The sequence below is a fragment of the Poromitra crassiceps genome (assembly GCF_964638095.1).
Source record: "Poromitra crassiceps genome assembly, chromosome: 9".
Lineage (NCBI taxonomy): Eukaryota > Metazoa > Chordata > Actinopteri > Beryciformes > Melamphaidae > Poromitra > Poromitra crassiceps.
This window is the reverse complement of record NC_139630.1, coordinates 35407689-35432688: the sequence shown is the minus strand read 5'-3', so window position 1 is coordinate 35432688 and position 25000 is coordinate 35407689. Positions and strand designations below refer to the sequence as shown.

General features: G+C 43.9%; 1 protein-coding gene across 1 annotated transcript in view; it reads left to right on the top strand.

The window, feature by feature from the left end:
• Window positions 1-25000, top strand: part of atad2b (ATPase family AAA domain containing 2B) — a gene marked incomplete at its 5' end in the record, with an annotated part of 100574 nt that overhangs the window by 2224 nt on the left and 73350 nt on the right. Inside the window, 18 exons of the mRNA XM_083643719.1 lie at window positions 1-93; window positions 450-481; window positions 611-758; window positions 1722-1821; window positions 1915-2041; window positions 2241-2390; window positions 2606-2681; window positions 2915-3016; window positions 3181-3292; window positions 4120-4235; window positions 5071-5245; window positions 5430-5518; window positions 6473-6632; window positions 7728-7818; window positions 8139-8450; window positions 9776-9929; window positions 11079-11265; window positions 12950-13135. The exon at window positions 1-93 is cut by the window's left edge and continues 74 nt beyond it. Coding sequence (XP_083499845.1) covers window positions 1-93; window positions 450-481; window positions 611-758; window positions 1722-1821; window positions 1915-2041; window positions 2241-2390; window positions 2606-2681; window positions 2915-3016; window positions 3181-3292; window positions 4120-4235; window positions 5071-5245; window positions 5430-5518; window positions 6473-6632; window positions 7728-7818; window positions 8139-8450; window positions 9776-9929; window positions 11079-11265; window positions 12950-13135 — 2410 coding nt within the window. The remainder of the gene's footprint in view (window positions 94-449; window positions 482-610; window positions 759-1721; window positions 1822-1914; window positions 2042-2240; window positions 2391-2605; window positions 2682-2914; window positions 3017-3180; window positions 3293-4119; window positions 4236-5070; window positions 5246-5429; window positions 5519-6472; window positions 6633-7727; window positions 7819-8138; window positions 8451-9775; window positions 9930-11078; window positions 11266-12949; window positions 13136-25000) is intronic.

Genomic DNA, 25000 nt, shown 5'->3' with positions numbered 1-25000 from the left:
GCTCAGCTCTGACCCCAGCTCCAGTGATACCTCCCCCTCCCCTCAGACCAAGGGCCAGAGGGTCAGCTGGGCCATTCCCACCTACCACACCAGGTCAGCTGGTGGCTACCATCTCACCTAGTTTGAAACCATGTGTGGAATAACACTGCAGTGGTTTTACTATTATGATATTGAACTTGGTGATAGACTGGTACATTTATTACGTTGTCTCAGGCAGAGAAAATGAATACGGTACATTGTCTCAAGACAATTACGTTAAAGCAATTAAATAGAATTTCATTGTACTCAAATCAGTGCTCATCCTACTCATGTCATGTACTGTAATTAAGTAGTGGAACAGACAGACTCAAACTTGAGCTCTCAACGGGTGTTATGTGTGATTAAGGTGTGTGTACATTAATCCTCTGGTTCAGATCTTGCATATTTCACCTTTGCTGTTTTATTTCCAGGTTGTCCTCTCGCACAATGCAAAATGGGCACGGTAATAACCATTTTAAAATTTATGAATCTTTCATGTACAGCTATGCATGGACGTCTGGACAGTGTTATATTGTAGCAGCTTGCTATTAAGCGACCTGATCCCCAGTTTGCTTTTTTGTTGCTGGTGCAGCCTATATGAGTCACCGGGACGAGGGGACTGGAGGTGGAGAACACTCTCATATGAACGGCCATGTGGAGCTGAGGAGGGGCAGCAGGGTGAAGAAGAGCCAATTTGAACACCTCAACCAGAGCCTGCTGTTTGACCAGCTGGTCAACAGGTAGTTGGCCAACACACCACTTGACACCAGCACTCGTGACATTTTCTTTGCATAATATTGATATTGTATATCTGAATGTGGCTTCAAACAGAAGAGAAATAGGAAAGTGGGTCGTCGTTATGCATCACCGACACCTACTATTCCAGCATGGTTAGAGAGGTTTTGCAATTCCCCCCACCCCACCCTTTTTTAACCGCTTAACTTAATTTGTGCCCGATTGTGTAAAATTCTAGACAAGTTTTGCCATACCTCTCTGGCTCATCCACTCCCGTTCAGTTCCAAATGGTCTCTCGGTTGCTAAAGGTAATCCATCACTGTCAATGTGAAGCCGACAAACGTGTTGTGAAAAGTTTTATACGCCAATATCGACCTATATATGTCTGCGAGTCCTTGTTTCACGCGAGCACGCACGCGACCGTGGCACTTTCGTAAGCGAGTGCGACGGTCACGTGCGTGCATGTGTGATAGAAGTCGAATGAAGCAGGTTAAACGGCGGCAAGCAAGGGAGACGGCTAGCGTTAAGCAAGCCTTCAGCTATGCCTGGAAAATGTAAAAATTCTGTCTTGTAACAGTAATTGAGCTTGATGCACGTCCCAAACGATGCCGTGTTGGGTCCTTGAATTTGAACAAATTGGGCCTATTTAAAAAAGAAGTTCACCGTTGAATATGAATGCGCGCATTAGGTAACACCACAAGAGATGAGACAGGAGGAAGCGTTTTGCTCACGCTCTCTGCTTCTCTGCTCTACTCTCACTCACAACCCATTCAGGCCAACAGAGCATTTTAAACATCCACATTGCTTTTCAGTTACTGCTTTCTGGCTGTCTGTTCCCGTTGGGATGTGCATTGTCTCGTTCTCTCCCGCACAAGCACATTCTCCCATGATGCACTTCTGCAAAGGTGCCTTTAGTTGTGTTATATTGCGTGATTTCACCCTGTGGTCTTCTGTGTCTCTGCGTGTAGCACTGCAGAGGCTGTCCTTCAGGAGATGGACAACATCAGCAGCATTAGGCAGAACCGTGAGGTGGAGCGACTCCGCATGTGGACTGGAGACACCGAGGAGGTGAGTGTAGCACCGCCGGCCTGTAACGCACAACGCCAAGACCTAGCAAAGTTCCCACGTTTTGTCAGTAGTCTAAAGGCCCCGTTCTCCCAGGAAAACATGGACATGTATTCCCGAGTGAAGCGCAGGAAATCCTTACGGAGGAACACCTTCAGCATGCCTGCCCACCACAAAGTCATGAGCAAAGCGGCACAGGAGGAAGAGGAGGAGGGGACGGAAGGTCAGTGTCCTCCTACTCATGTGCTGCTTATGAATCCGTGCGAGGAGGAGGTGGGGATGAATGCGTTGCAAACGACTTCATCCAATTTCCCCCAAACTTTTATTTGAGATGTTAGTGCACTTTGTAAAAGCTCAAGCTTGGGGCTAGTATTACTCTGCATCTTCAGTTTGAAAACCACACACTTGTTGGGGACTTTCAGAATCTCACGGGGAGGAAGAGGAGGAGGATGTAGAGGATGACGACGAAGATGACGAAGGTGACGAAGTGGAGGAGGCAGGCGAGGAAAATGACAGACCGTACAACCTGAGGCAGCGCAAGACTGTGCAGAGATACGAGGCGCCACCTATTGGTAACTATTGCCTGAGGATTTCCTCTTGTCTGAATTCATTTTGAAACCTTTTGTTTACACATTTTGGTGTGTGTGTGTGTGTGTGTGTGTGTGTGTGTGTGTCCGTGTGTTGTAGACATTGTTATCTAATGATTTTCTCTCAGTTGAATCTGGACTGGAACTATTTTTATGGACTTGGTGTATGTTAACCAATGCGCTTGTGCTTACTTTCTCAGAGCCTGTGAACAGAAAGCAGAGCAACCCCTCCCTCTTTGACACCCACAGATCCCCAGCAAGAAGAAGCCATATAAGGTTGGTGGTAGAGAGACTTATACATATTTCAGTCAAGTCTGCTGCCGAATTATACTTTTTAGACGCTATACAAATCACTACCTAATAACTACAGTACTACAGCTAATAATCAACTTGGAGCTCTGGTTTTTGGGACTGTGTTTGGCTCATATTGGTCTCTGCTGAGCCTTGAAGCACATGGCAGTGGGAGTGGTGTTACACTGAATACTGTTCCTCACACTTGTCCACTCCAGAGTGAAGAAACATGCCATCCACAGCAGTGACACCACCTCGTCTTCTGATGAGGAACGCTTTGAGCGGAGGAAAGGCAAGAGCATGACCCGTGCCAGGAACAGGTGATGGCTGCCTCTTTCTTTCTTCATGCATTCATTCATCTGCTGTTTTCTTTCAGCCACTTTTCTAACATAATTGGAGTTTTTTTTCAACGTAAATGTTGAAAGTTAAGACCGCTCATATTCCTCAAATATAATCACTTAAGTCAATGTAATTTCTTTCACAGGTGTTTGCCCATGAACCTGTGTGCAGAGGACCTGGCTAACGGGGTGCTGCGCGACCGTGCAAAAGTGGGTGCCAGCCTGGCTGACGTGGACCCTATGAACCTCGATAGCTCAGTGAGTACAGAGATAAATAGCATGTTGCTAACCTGGCGTCACCAGGCTATCTCTCAAAGGAGAAGAGCCCGGTTTCCATTAGTGGCAGTGCTTTGGTCTTCCTCTCTTAAGGCCACGTTTAGACGGCGACGGTCTCTGCATAAAACGGCAAACTGTCATTGCGTTCTTCTGACCTTTGATTCTGCATTCATACACGTTTGTGATAACGATTCGCCTGCAGACTGGAACCGAAAACGTCATCACCAACTGCAAGCAGTGTCAAGTCAGCCAGGATAAGGGTTACCTTCACAATAATGGCAAATAAATAAAGTAATAGCCTTATTATAGACTGAATCACAATGTTTGTTTACAATGACGTCCGGCTAGACAACGCCTGCGTCACGTACAGTACATACAGTTTCATAGAACGTAGCAAACGGGGGCGGGGAACAACTGAGATAAAGAGAAAATGGTCAAGTCTAAAATGTATGTTTGATGCTTTGATATCTCATTAATTAACAACACTTTCAGTTTGTAGATCTAATTTACCTGTTGGTAAAGTTGGTTGATGTCAAAAGGTCAGCTGTTATTGACTGTGTTGCATAGTTGATTTCTGTACTGTTGACAAAATGTGATATTGTATGTCGCTTTGGATAAAAGCGTCTGCTAAATGACATCATGTCATGTAATGTAATAACCAGATGCCAAAGCCTTTGGTTCCAGACCATATTGCAGTGCAACATGGACAGGAAGGCATCCTGGCTTAAAAAAATAAAATGAAAAATCTTTGAACGATATTGTTATCCCTAGGTGACCGTGTTGTGTATATGTGTGTTTGTGTTCCCCAGGTGAAGTTTGACAGTGTGGGGGGCCTCAGTAACCACATTCAGTCACTAAAGGAGATGGTAGTGTTCCCTCTGCTTTATCCAGAGGTTTTTGAGAAGTTCAAGATTCAGCCTCCCAGGTGAGAAGAGCCATTATAATCGACTAGCTTCCAAGGTTGTCATGTCTCCATGTTGGAAATATTCAGTATCTTCTGACAAAAGTTTGATAAAAAAATTATATTATTTTACATTTTTCTGCCCCACTCATTGACAGTCTCAACCCTGCTTGTGTGGCATTTCCTTTGGGTTATTATTATCTTGTTACATTAACATAGGTATATTAAGGTGTCAGTAATTTCCTGGTATTTCTCAACAAATTCAACACATTTTAACATTTAACATAAAACGGTAAGTTTGTATTTTCACCACAGCAATGTTGTGGCTGAATGAGTGCATTACTTGCTGCAATGCTTTGCTGTCTCCTTAGGGAGCAGGTATTTCTCAGAATGCATTCAATTGAGAACAGTGCGATTTCCAGGGTGGAGAGACTGGAGAGTGCCAGTGACATCACAGTTGAGCAAATGTGCGCCATCGGCCCTTCAATCACAGCTGCTTGACTGACATCACTGATGACATCACAACTGCCTGAGTGTGACATCATATCACTGATGACATCACAACTGCCTGAGTGACATCACAGTTGTGCAATTGTGCGCCGCACCAACTACTTTTGCCCAGGAAGTGATGATGTCACTTCCGTCACTTTCGTGACGCAAAACGTGACTTACACTGCTACCCACCTCACTCTGATGATGTCACTTCCGTCACTTGCGTGACTGACACCACCCAGACAGGCATTCTGTCCTGGGCACCTTTCCAACGAAATCTGCTAAATTAACAAAGCAGCATAGTTTGTATTGTGTAGCTATCACCTCTAGCTAACATATCTCTCTCTCTTCCCTCTCCCCTTTTTAGAGGGTGCTTGTTCTATGGCCCACCAGGGACAGGAAAAACCCTGGTAGCGCGGGCGCTTGCCAATGAGTGTAGTCAGGGAGACAAGAAGGTCTCCTTCTTCATGAGGAAAGGAGCCGACTGCCTCAGCAAGTGGGTCGGCGAATCAGAACGTCAGCTACGCCTCCTCTTTGACCAGGTGAGCCGGCAGGGCAGCACCGTGTTTGGGCTCAATGGGCAGTCTTTAGAAAATATCAGTTTTTGTATTTTTAAGGAAAAAATGATTGCCTGAATTGAACGTAAGCTGAACCCAACCATTGTCATTGGTCAGTGTGTGCATAGTGGATGTGTCATGTGACGTGGGGCTTTATGCTTTTGACCAGGCGTACCTGATGAGGCCGTCCATTATCTTCTTTGATGAGATCGATGGTTTGGCTCCGGTTCGCTCTAGCAGGCAAGACCAGATACACAGGTAAGACGAATAATATCCCTCTGACCAAAGGTCGTCCAACTATTATTCTGTACACCTAATTCTGTTTGAATGATTATGTTCCGACAGAGCCAGAGTCCAGTGTCAGAAATCTCACGCGTAATCAATCACCGTCTCTCAACTGAATCACCTAAATAGTAGTTTGTGACATCTTTCATAGCCAAAGTGGAAATGACAAGGTTGTTATTTGCTGCATCCGTTGGTTGGAAAACACATTTTTCTCCAATAAACGACTGACACCGTGGCCAAATAGACGTAACAATAGGTATCGTTTGTTTTTCATTTGACTGTAAGCAAACCTAAAAGTACCAATGGAAAAATAAAACTAACAATTTCACTCCTGATTTGGACCAATTCAAGTGAGCTGCAGGTGAGAAAATACCCTATTGTGTAAGAATTGTAAACAATGGAGCCTTGTTTATCTGGACCCTGAGGGAACACAGAAGTTGGCATTCTAGACGATGGAATATTTGGAACTGTGAAGCGCATCATTGAAATTCTGGACCAGAGCTTATTCAAAACACTCACATATGCTGATGTGGGTGCATTTTAAGAGGCCCTGCACTTTCTACCATGCTGCGTCAATACTCGTGTGGAGAGCCTTTTCAATCATAAAATAGGGGCTATATTATTTATTATATTGTTGCGCTATATTATGTCCAGTTACATTTTGTCCTGCACGTAGACACAAAAAGCATACCTATAGGTTCCCATCTAATTTAGGAGGATCCAGTTGAACATATTCACATATCCACTGGTCCTACAATCTGCTCCTCTATTGACATTTTCAAAAAGCAGCTAAAGATTCTAGCACTTTGTGACTCTGCTCTGCGAAAGCTGCTCTATAAATAAACTTTACTTACTTACTAGAGTGCCAATCCTGTATTAACTGTATTAACAGCATCGGTTTACCAAGTCCTCCTTCCCTTTGTCCAGTTCTATTGTGTCCACTCTGCTGGCCTTGATGGATGGCTTGGACAGTCGCGGGGAGATAGTGGTCATCGGTGCTACAAACAGACTTGACTCTATCGACCCGGCACTCAGGAGGCCTGGACGCTTCGACCGGGAGTTTTTGTTCAACCTGCCTGACAAGGAGGTGAGAAAAGTGAAATGTCAATATTGTGTATAGGACACACACACACACACACACACACACACACACACACACCGATAGAGACTCCGTCAATGCAAAGTCCTCACCAAACTGCTTTCAGTACACTATGGTGTGCAGTAGTGTTTCTAATTGCATGATCATTACCTATTTTGATTTGTTTACCTATCGAATCCAACATTTACAATGGTGGATTTACTTGTTTTTACATGTTGTTGCCTCACAAAATCCATTATCTCCTGAGCCTCCTCAAGATAAAGGCAAAGCAGATCCTCCTTAAGTTTCTGGAATATATAAAAATACAATTTCAAACTTTTATTCAAACTCATATCCGATTACTTTTATCTTGCATTTGGGCAGACTTGGCCTAATCGTTCTTTCACAAAACGATGTGCGTAAATGTGAGAGCATTCATTGTAGGTGACTCTTCCCCGTCGAGCCTGTGTCTAATTGGTCACCTTCCATCACTTGTACACACACAGTGGGATCGTGGGTAATCCGAGCGTAATCAGCAGGCCATTGCCGGCTAATCTCCCCACCCAGTAGTGAGCTCTCGCTACGCTACACATTCAAGTTCAGCTCTCTCTCCTAACATTGCCCACACTGGTACAGTATATGAAGGGTGGCTGAATCGTGTCATTTCAATCTAAAACATGTGATGAAAGATGATGCAAAATGCTGCCCTTGATTCATCACAAAGTCCACTTTGTTCTTGTCTACTCAGCAAAGCAAAGTCATGTGGAGAGTGTATGAGGAACTGTCGAAGAGCATATTGAGCTCTAGTGTCTCTTCAAGCCCTTCAGCTAAACTCACTCACCCACCTGAGTCAGTTTGGATCTCTTTCTCTTGCTTTGTCTCCTCTTTATCTATTCAGTCTTGGTTGACACGTATCCAAAACACCTTCTGCTACATTGATTGTTGATTTGCTACAGTGGCAAGTAAACTTGCCGGCGTTGGTGCAGTGTTCTACCTATTGAGCTACATAGGACTTGTGCTCCCTCATATGTTGACTCAGTTTTCTTTTGTCATTCTCTCTCTCTCACATCTATCGCTTCTTCCATCCCACTCTGCCCCCTGCAGGCCAGAAAGCACATCTTAGAAATCCACACGCGGGACTGGAACCCGAAATTGGCTGAGCCGTTTGTTGAGGAACTTGCAGAAAAATGTGTCGGTAAGAGAGAGCGACGCTCATATATAATCTTCTATGTCATTTTTTTGTGCAATAGTGAGTGTCAGGTTAAATTACAGCTGGCCAGTAGGGAATCTGTACGGTGTATTTTCACCGAGCTGTAACAACAAAGATAGCAGTGCTTTTTAAGGCTTTGATTTAAAATGCTGACTTTTCTGTTCTGCCTCAACGCTCCCTGGACTGCTCCCCGAACGTGGAGAAGAAGAAAATAAAAGATAAATCCAAAACTCAGGAGAACCAAAAAAAAAAAAAAAAAAAAGTTTCTGACTGACCTTTGCCCTCTCTGCCTTGCTGCTGTCCAGGCTACTGCGGTGCTGACGTCAAAGCACTTTGCACAGAGGCGGCCTTGATGGCGCTGCGCCGCCGCTACCCGCAGATCTACGGCAGCAGCGTCAAGCTGAAGCTGGACATCTCCTCCATTGTCCTGGGCTCCGGGGACTTCAGCAGGGCCCTGAGGACCATCGTCCCCGCCTCCCAGAGGGCCCTGGCCCCCCCGGGCCGAGCCCTGGCGCCCGCCCTCAGGCCCCTGCTGGCCCACTCCCTCTCCCTGGTGCTAAGAGCCCTGCTCCGAGTCTTCCCCCACGCTCAACCCACTGACAGGGACAACACACACGGTAAGGGATCAGGGGGGGACCCTGGGAGCCCTGTTTTTCTGCTGAGTCTTTTGTTTCCCATCACTTTCCTGTCTGCTGCTTGCCACTTTCCCCTCACTTCTCACTCTTCTCCCCTAGTCCCCTGTCTCACTTGTTAAGTGTGCTCTCTCTCTCTCTCTCTCACACAGTCTCTGTTCTTGTTACAGAATTTGACATAGATCTGGTCTCTGCCTCTCACTTTCGGTGTCTTTGCTCTCTGCTCCATTTATCATCAGAATGCTTTACATTGACCCACACACTGCACAGAATCAAGTCAACCCCCCCCCCCCCTCCCTCCCCTTCCCCGAGAATGCTGACAGTACAGAGAGCTGATAACCTGCCCAGTGTTTCCCCCAGAAAAAATGTCAGGCCTGGAGGGATTTCGAAACGTACCCCGACCGCAACGGTGGGCGCCCTCGCTGGCGACGCTAAACTTTTAGCTAACCTGTTCGCATCTATGTTTGCAATGGCATCCCAACTATCATCATACTATTATGGGATGCGATGCGAACTGTTGTATTATGGGATGTGCGTTTCCCAGGCAACGACACACGTTGACACGTTTTGGAACAGCGCCGCACGCTGGCACAATGCTCCTAAAAGCAAAATGCTTATTGTTTTGAATGATTTGGCATCTTCTATTACTGTCAACACTGTCAACAACAGTATTGTTGTATTGTAATAATATGCCATAAAGGTTTATTGAAACTTTGGGAGAGCAGGGGGGAAAAATCCCACTCCCAAAAGTATTTTTTTTTCTTTTTCTTTTTTTTGCAATTTCTTTTCTGGCCTGGCGGGGGCGCTGTTGGCCTGGCAGGCCTGTAAAAGGGTAGGGGAAACACTGCTGCCAGTCAGCCATTCTGCTAGCGCTTCACTAACTGCTCTCCCGCTCCAGTCAACAGGAGAGTGGTTAGTCTAGCTAGATTAGCCACATGGCGAGGCTTAACCAAATTTATTTTGGGAGTTGTATCTCTTAAATTGCGACCATTAATGATTTAAATTTCCCAGGGTGTCCTATCTCTTTAATAAGCCATTACATTTCTCCTAAATAAGCCAGCTTTTTATATTGACATATTTTTCTTAATTTCTTTTATGGTGAAATTGCTGATCTGAAGTTAGTCATCGTTTTTCTTTTAATTGATTTTGCTAGTCTGTGGATTGAGCTGTGACTTTGAGTATTTGGGAAATGCAAATGGCATTTTCAAAATTGCTGCCATTCTGCCCAGTGGTGCAGGGGAAAATGAATTGTTTGTACTTGCACACAAACACATACGGTTGTGTGTTAGCAGTCTTCCTCCCTGTGCTAGGCGGTGACAATCAACAGCTAGAAGAGGACTTGTACAGCGATGAAGACAATGAGGAAGGCTCTGCCTCCATCTATGATGTCCAGCCTGCTGCATCCCCAAAGACCCCAAAGCTCTCCTCTTCAGCAACATACAGACCCTTCCTCCAGTTCTCCACGTGAGTTCACAAAATCACTTATCTCAAGCAAATGCTTTATTTGGAAGAGAAAAGTAAACCACATAAACACCTGGAGAATACAACCAAGAAAACTAGAAAGAGACATCACCCAAACCTTAAGTACCCAGTCCTTGCAGAACCTATCACACTGTTATAAAAGGTCTATCTTACAAGCTTTTTATTCGTAAGAGTGATATTGGAATCTGTTTTGCCCACTGGTTGAGTTTGGAATCCAGTCTGAATTCAAAACTAGGCAAATCCTGCTGTAGATGTACAGTTGCAATCACTGTACATCAGTTGCAAATTACTGTGGTGCCTTACCACCACCTTGTGGACGCACAAAGTATGGCAGCTCCTGGTAGAGCAGACATCAGTCAAAGATGATTAATGTTGAGAAAGTATCTCATTTTTTGCCCTTTTTTCCTTTCTCTTTCTTTTGTAGCAATGGGAGTTGAGAGAATTTCCACCCTTTGTTGTTTTGTCTCTTCTCCTCAGCCAATTGAATTAGCTGTTTTTGCAATTTTTGTTATAATACATCATAGAGATTAGATGAACTTGAACAATCCCTGTAAGTAAAGGTAGCGTCTATCTACTACAGTATCTATGTCGCAATACAAGGTCTATGGTTTTGTCACACACTCTTCTCTAACTAAACTAGGATTTTGACTATTGACCTATTGATCTTGGTGGCTTCTGATTGCATTTGGAGCCAATATTGGTCTTGGAGATTTCCTAGGTTGCTTCATGCTGCAGAGTGCTGGAACAGCATAGCGAATGTAATCATGTTAAGGCGAACGCCGAAGGCAGAAACTGTAAATCTAATTGTAACTTTTTTTTAGTGGCTTGTTTGTTTTGTTTTGAAGCTAGATTATTGTTTTAGTTGAATCATCTTTACATCAGTGAGAGTCTGCTACAAATGATTGAATGCATTTGGAAACACGTTAGACCAGACAGGAACTCTTAAACTTTTCCTCAGCCCAGGAACCAAATTGAGTTAACGTGGTGTTACTACTCAATTAAGCATCCTGCTACTCTCATCAAGCAGACAGGAAAATAGCTCCGCCTCTTTTTTGGATCCTGTCGCGTACTTGATGAAAAGTTGCTTTTAGGCTGCGAGGCTGCGAGGCTAACGCTGAGTTCTGGTTCCAGCAACGCCCTCCAGCAGCCCACAGCATACCGACCTCGTCTGCTGCTGACCGGGGCCCCAGGTCTAGGCCAGAGCTCCCACTTGGCCCCTGCCTTGCTGCACCACCTGGACAAGCTGCCGGTGCACCGCCTGGACCTGCCCACCCTTTACTCCGTCAGCGCCAAGACGCCAGAGGAGTCCTGTGCTCAGGTAACACACACACACACACACACACACACACACACACACACAGGCACAGGGATGCATGAGAAAACACACACACACACACACACACACACACACACACACACACAGGCACAGGGATGCATGAGAAAACACACACACACACACACACACACATACACACATACACACACACACACACACACACACACACACACACACACAGGTGCAGAGGTACCCATAAGGCCAAGTTAGTCAGGGTTTGAGGGGGTAAACGACTTCCATGTCTGACATTGGGCGGCTGCCCTACAGCATCACTTCTCCACTGCTTGGATGTTAAATACTCTTACTGTAGAGCAACCTGTTTGTCATTAGTGGTCCCACAGTTTTATTTTATTTTATTTTATTTTATTTTATTTATTTATTTATTTGCACATACTAAAATCAAGAACAAATGAAAGATATGAGTGTATGAAAATATTGTACAGGTAAGAGACAAGAAACCCTAATGGACTTATGCGAGGTCTCTTACCTAAGAAATTAAACCAGACAACAATTACATCAAGAACATACAATATAAACAAAAACAAGAGAGAACAAATAAATAAATAAAAATAAAATAAAATAAAACATGGCAAGGACAGTGGACAAACTTCTACTTCTACAACATGATTCCTTTTATTGAACTTGGCTTACACACATGCACTTACTTACCTGCCCCATGTCAGACGTGTTTACATGCTCATCATAAGTTACTAGGGCTAGTTAGCTCAAGTAAACCGTTTTCTCATTAGGTTTTGGAAAGCGAGACCCGCTTCTATTTAAGCAACCCAGGTCCAGTGTTTCCAGAACTGACCGGATCGAAACACGATTGCCTTATCGATTCCTGTTATCGATCAATTACCCCTCCCCCCCCCCCTAATGTACTGACTAGTGTACTGACTGAGACCAGAGCTCATTTTGTTCAATTCCCAGTGACACAGGAGTAGATTCACTCTAGAGGAAGTGAATAGCAGCATAGATTAGAGAGCATGGCAGTTGTGTATGAAAAGTTAATAAAAGTTAATAAATGTTTTATTTGGGATTTTGGGATTGGTAGCAAAGTTTAAGTCAATTCAGTTAATGTTAAGGAATCAACATAAATAAAAGCAGTACTTCTGATCTACATTCATAACACTACAGCACAGCAGGGCTATTCATCAACTATATTGTCCAGGTGGCCCCACTGTCAGAAAGTTAAGGGCCCGGGGGCCGGACATTTCCCTGAGCTATTATTATCATGGCATAGTAGGGCTATGTACTGACACAACGCACCACCACACAGGGCTCCACGTTCACTTTTAAAAGTGGTTGCCGGGGTGGCAACCTGGCAGGAGCTTTTGGTTGCCGAAATAAAAAATATGGTTGCCATTTTTACTCGCCTTATATTTTGAGTAATTAAGATACTATGCAGTCATAAGTCGGCTTAATAATGAAAATGTGACAGAAAAGTAAGCCTAGAGTAACCTAGCCATCTAACTGGCCAATCCAACTGAAACTTGATGGCAACTGTGAGACTGGTTGTGATCTTTCTTATAAAAGATTTACAAATAGATAGACAAATTTGATAAAAGGGTGTTAGGTTAAGTAATTTATTACGTTTATTAATTTCTATAAATGTCTACATACAAATTTGAGGATTGTTTGTGGGACGTGTCTGTGTGCCATTTAGGTTTTCCGTGAGGCCCGTCGGAGCATGCCGAGCGTGGTGTTTGTGCCGCACATCTCCGAGTGGTGGGAGACGGTGAGCGACACTGTGAAGAGCACCTTCTACACGCTGCTGCAGGATGTCCCCTCCTTCAGCCCTGTCCTCATCCTGGCCACGGCGGAGACTCCCTACACACAGCTGTCCGACGAGGTAGGGACACACACACAGCTGTCTGACGAGGTAGGGACACACACACAGCTGTCTGATGAGGTAGGGACACACACACAGCTGTCTGACGAGGTAGGGACACACACACAGCTGTCCGACGAGGTAGGGACACACACACAGCTGTCCGACGAGGTAGGGACACACCCACAGCTGTCTGACGAGGTAGGGACACACACGCAGCTGTCTGACGAGGTAGGGACACACACACAGCTGTCCGACGAGGTAGGGACACACACACAGCTGTCCGACGAGGTAGGGACACACACACAGCTGTCCGACGAGGTAGGGACACACACAAGCACGCGTCAGGCATGCACGCCAGGCCGTGTTGGCGTGACCTATATTGCGCGAGACGAGAGATGTAGTTGATTGAGCGGTTTCATATAAAACTTAAATGTAGCATTTCAGTTCTACGACAAAACTGCGGCTTTCTTGAATTTAACTTCTAAATTGAGGAAAAATCACGTGTGTACTTTCTTGGCACAACTCGAACGGGATAAAAAAAAAAAATGCCTCTCGCTGTTGACCAACAACATTCATATTTTCTCCGAGGCTGGTGCGTAGCTGAAGCGAGCTGAAGCAGGAAGTAGGCGGTGACTTTGCATCTCTATTGCTGTTGATATTTGAGAGAGGAGATTGTTCATCTTATGCCATTGTAGGTGGCAGTGGAGGCCATGCATGGTCCAAAAGGTTTCTCTATCTGACTCATCCACACACACACACACACACACACACAGACACACACACGGTGTCACAACCCAGGTCATCCGCTCCCACACAGTTTTCATCTAGTGACTCCATCTCCCTTTCCTTCTGTCCCGCTCCCCACTGGTGTCTGACCGATATGGGATTCTTGTGACCGATATCGATTTTCTATTGTGCAGCGATATGACTCTGCACACCTGCACAGGTACTCAGACGGCTGCTTCCTTAAACAAACAGCCCAACTTTATCTTCGCTGCTGCCGAGCCAAGAGATGAACATTGGCAGCGGTGTTGTACCGTATTTACGCGTTGTCCAGGGGAAACTTTGAACGGTGGAAAACCAGGCGTTCGGTTTGAGGGCGTCCCAAACTGCGAGAGTCCTGAACAAAACAACACATTAGCTTCCACTCAGCCGACAAGGTATGAATGTAGCTACGTGGTTAGTTAGCTAATGTAACAAATGAGTATAATAAGCTCGTTGCCACGGAGAGCAGATGGGGGACATTGTTTACTTTCCAGCATTGCATCTTACCAATGAGCTAACACAACGTAGCGTGAAATCAACACTGATCTGACTCAATCCACCACCGCACCGTTGTCTGCTGAGCTGCAGAAAGTTGCTCCGGTGCTTAACATTACCTTTCAATCTGTTAACGTTACATGCCTGTACTGACAAAGTAGCTGGGTGTTACGTGACTGTACTGACAAAGTCTGCTAACGTTACATGACTGTACTGACAAAGTAGCTGGACGTTACGTGACTGTACTGGCAAAGTCTGCTAACGTTACGTAACTGTACTGACAAAGTAGATGGACGTTACGTGACTGTACTGACAAAGTCTGCTAACGTTACTTGACTGTACTGACAAAGTAGATGGACGTTACGTGACTGTACTGACAAAGTCTGCTAACGTTACGTGACTGTACTGACAAAGTAGCTGGACGTTACGTGACTGTACTGGCAAAGTCTGCTAACGTTACGTGACTGTACTGACAAAGTAGATGGACGTTACGTGACTGTACTGACAAAGTAGCTGGACGTTACATGACTGTACTGGCAAAGTCTGCTAACGTTACGTAACTGTACTGACAAAGTAGATGGACGTTACGTGACTGTACTGACAGTCTGCCAACGTTACGTGACTGTACTGACAAAGTCTGCTAACGTTACGTGACTGTACTGACAAAGTCTGCTAACGTTACGTGACTGTACTGACAAAGTCTGCTAACGTTACGTGACTGTACTGACAAAGTAGCTGGACGTTACGTGACTGTACTGACAGTCTGCCAACGTTACGTGACTGTACTGACAAAGTAGCTGGACGTTACGTGACTGTACTGACAAAGTAGCTGGACGTTACGTGACTGTACTGACAAAGTAGCTGGACGTTACGTGACTGTACTGACAAAGTAGCTGGACGTTACGTGACTGTACTGACAAAGTAGCTGGACGTTACGTGACTGTACTGACAAAGTCTGCTAACGTTACGTGACTGTACTGACAAAGTAGCTGGACGTTACGTGACTGTACTGGCAAAGTCTGCTAACGTTACGTAACTGTACTGACAAAGTAGATGGACGTTACGTGACTGTACTGACAAAGTAGCTGGACGTTACGTGACTGTACTGACAAAGTCTGCTAACGTTACGTGACTGTACTGACAAAGTAGCTGGCTATGTGATAAGCATGAGTAACAGGCAGGGACAGGGGTAACGTTATATTAGAGTTGTATTGAAAATGGAAAATGATGCGGCCATTGTTTATTAACTGTACTGTATGTATCTGACACAAACTAGTTCACTTACTGTGAAGACACCGCTTGACTCCACAGCCACTCCACTATCTTCTGAGCTGAGATGTGCAGGCTTACTCTGCTAAGCTGCTGAGTGTGTAGACAATGGAGCGCGCTCTGCTGGACAAACTACATGATGACACAAATTCTAAATCACCCCAGCATTGTTTTCTGCATTATACTGTATGTCAGGGGTGCCCAAATTCTTTCCCATGAAGGGCCAAAACTCAATCTGGGTGGAGGGCCGAGGGCCAAAAATAAACGTTGTGGAATTACATTAAAATGTATTGTGTTTTATAGAAAATTAACATTCTAAATCTAAAATAACATTTCAATATAATAATCTACTTTTTATCTGTTTGGTAATTGTAATAATTTGCAATTGGTTATATATATAAAAAAAAAACATCTGCATTTGTGGGGAGCTTAAACATTTAATCAGTAAACACCCAGTTAAAAACAGTTGTATTTTCCACCTTTGTAATCAAGAGAAATTTGACTTAATTCACAACTTGAAAAATCCTCAAGGTACTTTGAAAATCAGCTTTATTGTCCATCTTTTGTAAACAATTTGCCATGACAATTTGCAGGGATGCAATCTCAGGAGTGAACACAGTATCCGCAGCCACATTCAGACACTGTTTCACAAAGTCATCACATGAAAAAGCTCGTCCACCCTTTGCAATCAGTGCAGATATCTGATAACTTGCCCGAGTTGCATTCTGGATAAAAAATCGGGGGGATTATTATTATTATTTTTATTTTTTTTCTTCTCCCCCAAATCCGTGGCGGGCCAAAACAAACAGAGGCCCGCGGGCCCCAAATTGGTCACCACTGCTGTATGTTCTGTAAAAAAGTGTTAATATTGGAGCATATCGGTGTCTGTCTGTCTATCTATCTATCTATCTATCTATCTATCTATCTATCTATCTATAAGGGGCAAGTGGGCAATCTCTGTTCTCTCTCTATTTCAATTTTGTCCTGGAAGTGATCAACTCAACATTCAATTGGAAGGGATGTCATCAGTGATGTCACTTGAGCATTGTGACATCACTGATGATGTCATAGGCATTGTGACATCTTCAGTGATGTCATCATTGATGCGTTGTGACGCGGTCAAGCTTCAGGGCGGGCGAGGGAGCAAGTGAGCCCGCACAGCGTTCGAGCTGCAGGGCGGGCGAGGCCTAGCGAGCCCGCGTAGCGCGAGAGATGCCTATAGTAATGTATAATGCCAAATTGCCGAGACAGATATTTCTGCGATAGGCCAAATCAGGCTCATATCAGCCTGATATATTGTTGTCCGACTGATAAATGGGTTGGGTACTAGTCCCCACTTGTGTCCCTGGGCTCCTTCATCCTTCCTCTTGGATTTATCATTTCCTTTCTCTCTAAGCCAAAGCAGCGTTGGTCCACCCGCTGTGGTTTGGACTGGCTGGACTGGAGGGGGTGCAGTAGATTGAGAGAAATGTAGTGGAGAGAGAGAGGTAAGGAGGGGGCTCCTAGTCAGGCAACAGAAGGGCTTTAATTACGTCCGGGGGTTGGATGCCCCAGGACACACACACCAAATCAATATGCCTGTGCAATGTGTGTGTGTGTCTCTTGTGTGTGTGTGTGGGGGGGGGGGGGGGGGTGTTTTGGCAGGGCTCGCCTCCATCCTGGCTGTGCTCCAGGGTGAGAGAGAAGCTCTCTGGATGATCCTCTCTCTGTGGTGGACTCATTAGCACTGAGGCACCTACTCTTTACCCATGGAGGGCTAACCTGCTTTTTTCACCTCCTGTACTTCTTCACTTTCTACTCGCATTTATTTTCTTTCATTGTTTAATTTCTTTGTTCCTCCTTCTCTTCTCTTTGTAGATTTTCTTTTCTCTGTTTCTTCCATTCCTTCCGTCATTCTCGTTTTTTTGAGATGGCAGTTTCCAGGATTTCTCTACATCGCTTGAAGGCCTAAAACTCACGCACGTTTGTTGATTTCCATGCTTTCAACCTTGACACGGACTTATATTGACCGTGACACATGCGCTTTGAAGGGATTAATGATAAAAACACAAGTTGTCACAGTCCCACAGAGCCTCCAGCTTCACACAACGATTGAACGAAAACATCTGGGATCGGCAGTGGACTGAATCCATCCACAAAATCCCCGTGCCCATTTGTGTTTGTTTGTTTTTGTTTGCTGGCAGATTACATCAATCTTATTATCATATCTAGTGTCTACACACTAGGGCTGTCACTTTTTCCCAAAATAAAGTTCGAACAAACTTTAATTGCCCGAAATCCGTTCGAATATATTCGAAGTTTTTGGTTAATAAAAAAAAAAAAAAATCAGGCCAGGCCACCGGGCATCATCAGCCCGACGTGTTAGCTTGGACGCTCACAGTCACAACACTGCCTCACAAACTTGGCTGCATCCAACTCGAGACAACTTTTCAGACCCTGGAGACAATCTTTCTCAGAAGAGACTAACGCGACAAATCTGGAGACTTTTTCTGACATGGGATTAACATTACCAGCAAGCAGCAGTTGGTTAATTTTGGTTCATTAAAAAAAAAAAAAAAAAAAAAAACGAACAGGTCAATTATACATTCGAACATGCCCTCCTCCCCCACATTCGAAGTTGAATTCGAATTTCGAACGAAAAGTGACAGCCCTACTACACACTGCACATTGTGTGTCTGCCTGTCCCGTCCCCAACCTGGAAAAGACAAACACACATTAGATTGGTTATATAGCCTAGTATGTAATGACAGTTCAGTTGGTTATATAGCCTAGTATGTAATGACAGTTCAGTTGGTTATAGGGATGTTCATCAATTATCGAAAATCGATAATCGATCGTTAAGGATTGGAATCGATCCTGTGGCATTTGGATCGATTTTTTAATTATTAAAAATTTTTTTTTTTTTTTTTTTTTTTTTTTTTTTTTTGACTAGGTTTGGGTGGAAATCGTTCCTCCTCGCCCCACTCCATTGCACAGCCGACTAACGTGAGGTGGAGCTTCATATAGTCTCTAGTTTTCTGGCTGGGCACGGGCCTTTGTGCCAACAAAACTGTTTTAAACATGAGAAATTCACACCGGCATGCGCCGGGGACAGCAGTGTTGGAGAGGAGACACATTGAAATAAAGAGTTCATTGAGGAGAACACGTTGTCTTTCGTATTTTCTGCCATAGGCATTCATTTTGTTTAAAAAAAAAAAAATTGAAAAAATTGAAAAAATTGAAAATTTTCTAAGTATTAATAAAATCGATAATCGATAATTGATCGTTAATTCTCACCGATTATCGATTTTGGAAAATTTTCAAAATGAACATCCCTAGTTGGTTATATAGCCTAGTATGTAATGACAGTTCAGTTGGTTATATAGCCTAGTATGTAATGACAGTTCAGTTGGTTATATAGCCTAGTATGTAATGACAGTTCAGTTGGTTGACAGTACTGGACCATTGGCCATTTGCTGCTTTATTGACTCTGTGAAAACGCTCCACACGTGGCCTTGAGCTCTCTCACTGTTGACGACGTGGATTTGATGTTGGAAATGCAATCAGCCCTCTTTCTCAATGATGCCAACCTTCAGTGGATTGGCTGCCCTCTTTAAACGCATTGAAAATTGATTTCTTTGAAATCTGCCATTGTGCCCTGACCTGTGTAGCTGCATGTGTCCCCGCAATGTGCTTCAATGCTTCAAACAAGCATGAGTTTAGTGGTCTGGGGTTTGGCTGTGATGGTGGCTGCCGTTCACTGAACCATTTCCTACCTAATGGAACTAATGTTTACTGAACAGTGAACACACAGGAGCCATGAGGGAAACAGACTCTCAAACAACTCACTCACTCACTCTAATCACTCACTCTAATCACTCACTCACTCACTCACTCAACTCACTCACTCAACTCACTCGTTCACTCACTCACTCGCTCACTCGCTCACTCACTCACTCACTCTAATCACTCACTCCACTCACTCAGCTCACTCAACTCACTCAACTCACTCACTCACTCCCTCACTCAGCTCACTCACTCACTCACTCACCTCACTCACTCACTCACTCACGACCGCCTACTTCCTGCTTCAGCACTGTACCAGAAATTTTCATCCGGCATTTATTTTCCCATACACATTTCGTAAAATGCGTATAAAAATAGTTTTACTGGTTCAAACCAAACCGTACAGATATATTTAGAAACAGGAGAGATCGCATAACATTCCTACTGGGACCAAAACGTTGACCAAAAATGCAGGTTTAAAGAAAATATTTTTTCGATGTTTTTTAAAGTTTTGGTCCGAGTGATATGTTCTATGGCTCTCCCGATTATAGCGTTAGCTGAACCGTTTGGTTCGACAAAGTACAACTATTTTATAAGCATTTTACGAAATGTCTATGGGAAAATAAATGGCGGATGAAAATCTCTGGTACAGTGCTGAAGCAGGAAGTGACGTTCCACTTTGCCTCTCTATGAGGAGTGCCTAGTATTTTGTCTTGTGCGGCTATCTTTTTTTTGCAGAAACATGAGATTGCTCATCCCATATCTCTCAGCAGTGGCTCATTTACTCTGTATGGCCATTGTTTGAGGAGAGGAGTTTTGGTCTTAATTTTCCGGCTCGGGCACGCTGTGTTCTATGCTGCTTTAAATGATGCGGCCATCTCTGAGAGTGTCCTTTCACTCTCTCTGGCACCGACAACACAGTGACAGCAGCTGCTGTCTCAGCTCCAAAACTCAGCAGGGACCAGGCAGCATCCCTCCCCAGCCAAAACTTGCCACTACAGGCTGGGCTCCAGCTACACAGCCTCCCTCCCTCCCTCAACAGCCGTTCACTCTGCTGAGAGTGACTTCTCTTTCAGAGGAGGAGAGAGAGAGAGAGAGAGAGAGAGAGAGGAAATGGCCAGAACATGTGATGGAGACACGCAAAAGAGGAGAAGCAGTGAGAGAGACAGAGGGGTCCGTCAGGCTCGACTTCCTGGCGCTGTAACACTTTAAAATGAAGTGTATCATAAGTGCATTGAAACAGCGTCAGGTGTATGTTGAATGTGTTGGGACTGGGACTAAGTCTCGATGCAGTGTGCAGACTCTACTTTTTTCCTGTCGCTCGCTGATCAATTGTGTGTCCTGCACCTGCAACAGTGCAACACTGAGTGCATGCTCTTCTGCTGTTTGTGCTTAAGAATCTGGTATCACAGTGACTACGTTTACATGCACACAATATTCCGGTTTTTGCCCATATTCGGAAAATGACACTATTCCGACTAAATTAAAAATCCACTAATATTCCCGTTTACATGCAGTCGTAGCTCGCCCTCCCCGGCGTGAGAGAGAGAGAGGCAGGTAGGCAGAGTTTTTCTGTTGAGAATAAACGGCATCCATTTCAGGAGCTTGCTGCTGGAAAGTTTGGCTTTGCGATTATTTGCACATCCAAGTCTTTCATAAAAAGTAGGCTAGTACTCGAGTGCCCACCGCCCGGGTGGGGTCGTCAAAAAGGGCCTTTCTGTGTGGAGTTTGCATGTTCTCCCCGTGCCTCCCGGGGGTTTCCTTCATATAGGAACCATGAAGGAGAAGAAGAAAAGACAGCACTCTCAAAAATGTCCTTTTGTTAATTTAATTGAAGCAGATGGCAGGTACAAACGTTTCGACAGAAGTCTTCCTCAGTGTACGAGGACACACATGCAGCAGTTTTTTTTTCTTTCACAATATATTATTTCTAGTGTTTTCTTATAAACAAATGTAACACACATAATGTGGCAGTGACACAGACCGTAGTAGACCATACAGTTGGCATGAGGCAAGAGACTCAAAATCTGGAAGAAAGCCATTTCTTAATCTTCAGTTCAAACAAAAAGTCAAAATACAAGTAAAATAACACATTAGATTTCACTTGGTTTCGGGTACCGGTTTATTGATTTTGAAGATGCGACCATCAATTCTTAAATCTAATTCAAAGTTGTGGAATGTCAAAGAAAAATAAGAAATAGCATCGTGCAGAATGCCATACATCCCTGTCCTCACATTACATCTTTGTTTGTGGGTGATACTTTACAAGATATGACTGATATGTCCTCTTTCTAGAAAGTCAAACTGCCCCCATATTTCTTCATATAATAGCATTTTCCATTTTAACAATGTAGGTAAGCTTCTCCATCATCACAATACATGATGACAATTCACTGACAAACTGCCTTATGCTTGGTTCGGTCACACTTTTCCATGTCAGGTCATTAACCCAGCTTGCCTGTATTAGCCTAGGCATACAGTAGTAGGTCTATCAGAGTTTGTTGTTTCTTGTTAACCATGAAATCCTGCGTCTGAACACATCACTAAGTATCTATTTTCTAGGTTGAACAGGATATCTGGTAAAGCTATTTATTCATCATTTGGTGCCCCTCCTTCCAGAAAAAAACGCTTATTGGAACATTTGGAAGGAATTAGTGACATTTGACAGGTGCTATATACATTATTATAATTAATTTGTATTGAAAAGCACAAGATGAGTGTTAATAGATTGGGTTTGTCCATTGAGGCTAATACAGTAAATCTGATCGTTCTACAAAAATATCTTCCTGTAAGACCATCCTCCAGACAGCGAGTCTATCTTCAGAGGACTCAAGTTCATGTTTACCGTAAGTTGATTTATCTCACCCATCATCATCACATGCATGTCTTAATGGGCTTTGCAGAGAATGATCATCAACAATCAACCGTAGAACAGAATATCGAACAAATGTCAGCAAAAACACAAGACGCACCAGAAGAGATTGAACAGACATAAACAGTCATAGCCTAATCCTCGAATGATCCTCAAGAAGGCATCAGAGCAGCGATGCCTGCCCGTTACTGTGAGGATGCTTCAAGGTTATGTCCTCTAATAGTGAGAGAACAGGCTGAGACAGACAAGTATTGTGTTGTTGACAAAATAAAACTCAATTGTACAATAAAAAAAGTTTATTGTTGCAGTGTTTATGAGGGATATCATATATCTGCCCCAGTGCTCTACTCCCTACCAGCTCCAGACATTTAGGGATATCAGGGCTGAACGGAGGGGATTTGCGTGCAGACGGGATGGAGAATGGGAACAGATAGTCTCAGCAGTGTGATATCGTTGCCTTCTCAATGTGGGTGCAGCAGACTCACGGGAGCGCTCGCAATTACTTTCAACATCTTTCATTTTTACGCCTTAAATGTGTACAAATGTGCCTGTGCTGTGAGTTTCACACTAATCATAGAATGGATAACGACAACTTAGCTCGGAAACAAAAAAAATGCATTACAAACCGCACTTGGGCGGATATCGGTGGCAATAATAGCAGTGATGTATATGTTATTGGGGTAATAAAACTATCTCTGCTGCTCGTTTGGCTTGATGGTGTTGTAGATGCATAAAAACAGCGAAGCATGTTTGCACTAATTTGCTGTGCACACTGCACAAGATTAAAACAGATTAATTTGTTTGGAATTCTCCACTCAAATGCATTTTGAACCCTGGTTTTGTCCTGGGTGCCTTTGTGTTGATTTATCCAACACTATGACTAACAACAAACCACCGACAGCAGTTAGCCAAAGCTCCCAAAAGCTTTGCTGAATACTAATGACTCAAAGCTCTGTTGACTTTTCCCTCAATGCAGCTGCATCACAGTTTAGGTGGTAGGACAAATGTCTCTTCTTTCTAGGGCTGTGAATCTTCACTGGCCTCACGATTCGATTCGATTACGATTCGATTACGATTATCGATGCATCTTAAATCGATGCATCACTTTTTTCCCCCCAATATTTTTTCTCACTTTCTTTTTTCTCACTGTGTGGCTACTTTTAAAATAAAAGTGCATTTGGAATTGCATTGTATTATGATCCATAATTAAAATAAACAACTGCATGTACTTCCATTATATTTTATTTGATTATTTATTATTATTATTATTATTATTCTTTTTAAATAATCGATTTTTGACATTTGTGAATCGATGCAGAATCGTGCACGTCCGCATCGCGATGCATCTTATAATCGATTATTTTTGACACCCCTACTTCTTTCTGGCTATTATTCCCCTTTTTCACCTCAGCCATTTTGTGTCTAAAAGGCAGGAAGTAAGACGGGTGCATTAGTGCAACCAAAACATTGAGTTGATGAGTTCCCCCGGCACTGACTGCCTGGAACACCTAAATGGATTGGAAGTTGTAAACGCTCATTCATGTTTTGCTTGCACCTGTGTTACCCGCTGCCTTTTAGACACTGATTGTAATGATGCATTTTCTGTGTTACAGTACCTTCTCACTGCTAGTGCCACACAGTGTGGTGGCCCTCCATCGTTGGTTCTGAGATCGCACCATACAACAACACCCTCTCACCTCGTATTAACACGTTCACTGCCATTGACGAGTTATCTCGGCTTACAGAATCCGACGGTTCACTGCCAAAGACGAGTTATCTCGGCTTAAATTTTTTTTTTTTTTTTTTTTGACGGTGGGACGTGGATCAACGCTCCCCACGTCTCCTATAAAAATATTGGAGTCAGCGAACGTGTACAACCCATTCCACGGACCCACTAAGTGGCGACAGTGCTCTCCACACTAGGAAAAGCAGAGCCAAAACTGTAGGGTAACGCGCGAGGAAACCATTCTCTACTGTAAAATGGATTGGCGAAAACGCTTTCACTTTCGCGCATTATCGCGCTGGGAGCTGGCGGTGGGGGATTCCAAAAATAGACTGGGTGGAAAACACTTTGAAACACGCAGCATAAAGCCTAGAATCGCACAAAGCTTCATCAAAGCTCTCAAACCCAAGAAACAAGTGAGCCCTATCCACACTCGCTGCCAGGGAGGGAGGCTGCTCAAACTCGCAGCAGCAGCAGCAGCAGCAGCAGAACACTCGCTTGTGACAAACGCTGCGGAGGAGAACGCCCACGGAGGGAGGAGTTGGAAGCAGAGCGGGGTTTCCTGCTGTTATGGAGGAAATTACTGTTCAAAACTATTGTTTAGATGTCTGACGTCTTACTGATGCCAAAAATGAATGGTTAAAGTGACTGTTCTATCGAATTTCACAAAAAGCCGTTTAACTCAGAATAAATTTCCAGACGCTGAAACCATGCTGTATTCAACTGCTAATGCTTACATAACTACTAACTCTACAAACTAACTCTTTTAGACAGAGAAAGCACACATTATATTAGTTCTTTTGAGATATTGTGTGTTCACAAAATCTTAGCAGAAAAGAATCCTCTGGTCTTGAAAGATGAGCCAGAATCCTCAAAAAAACCCTCTGGCAGAACCTACCTACAGTAAAAAAAAAAAGGCTGGCAGTGAATGTGTTAAGTGAACATCACTCACCCGATGTTACAGACTCAAAACTTTGCAAATCTCGCAAGTTCA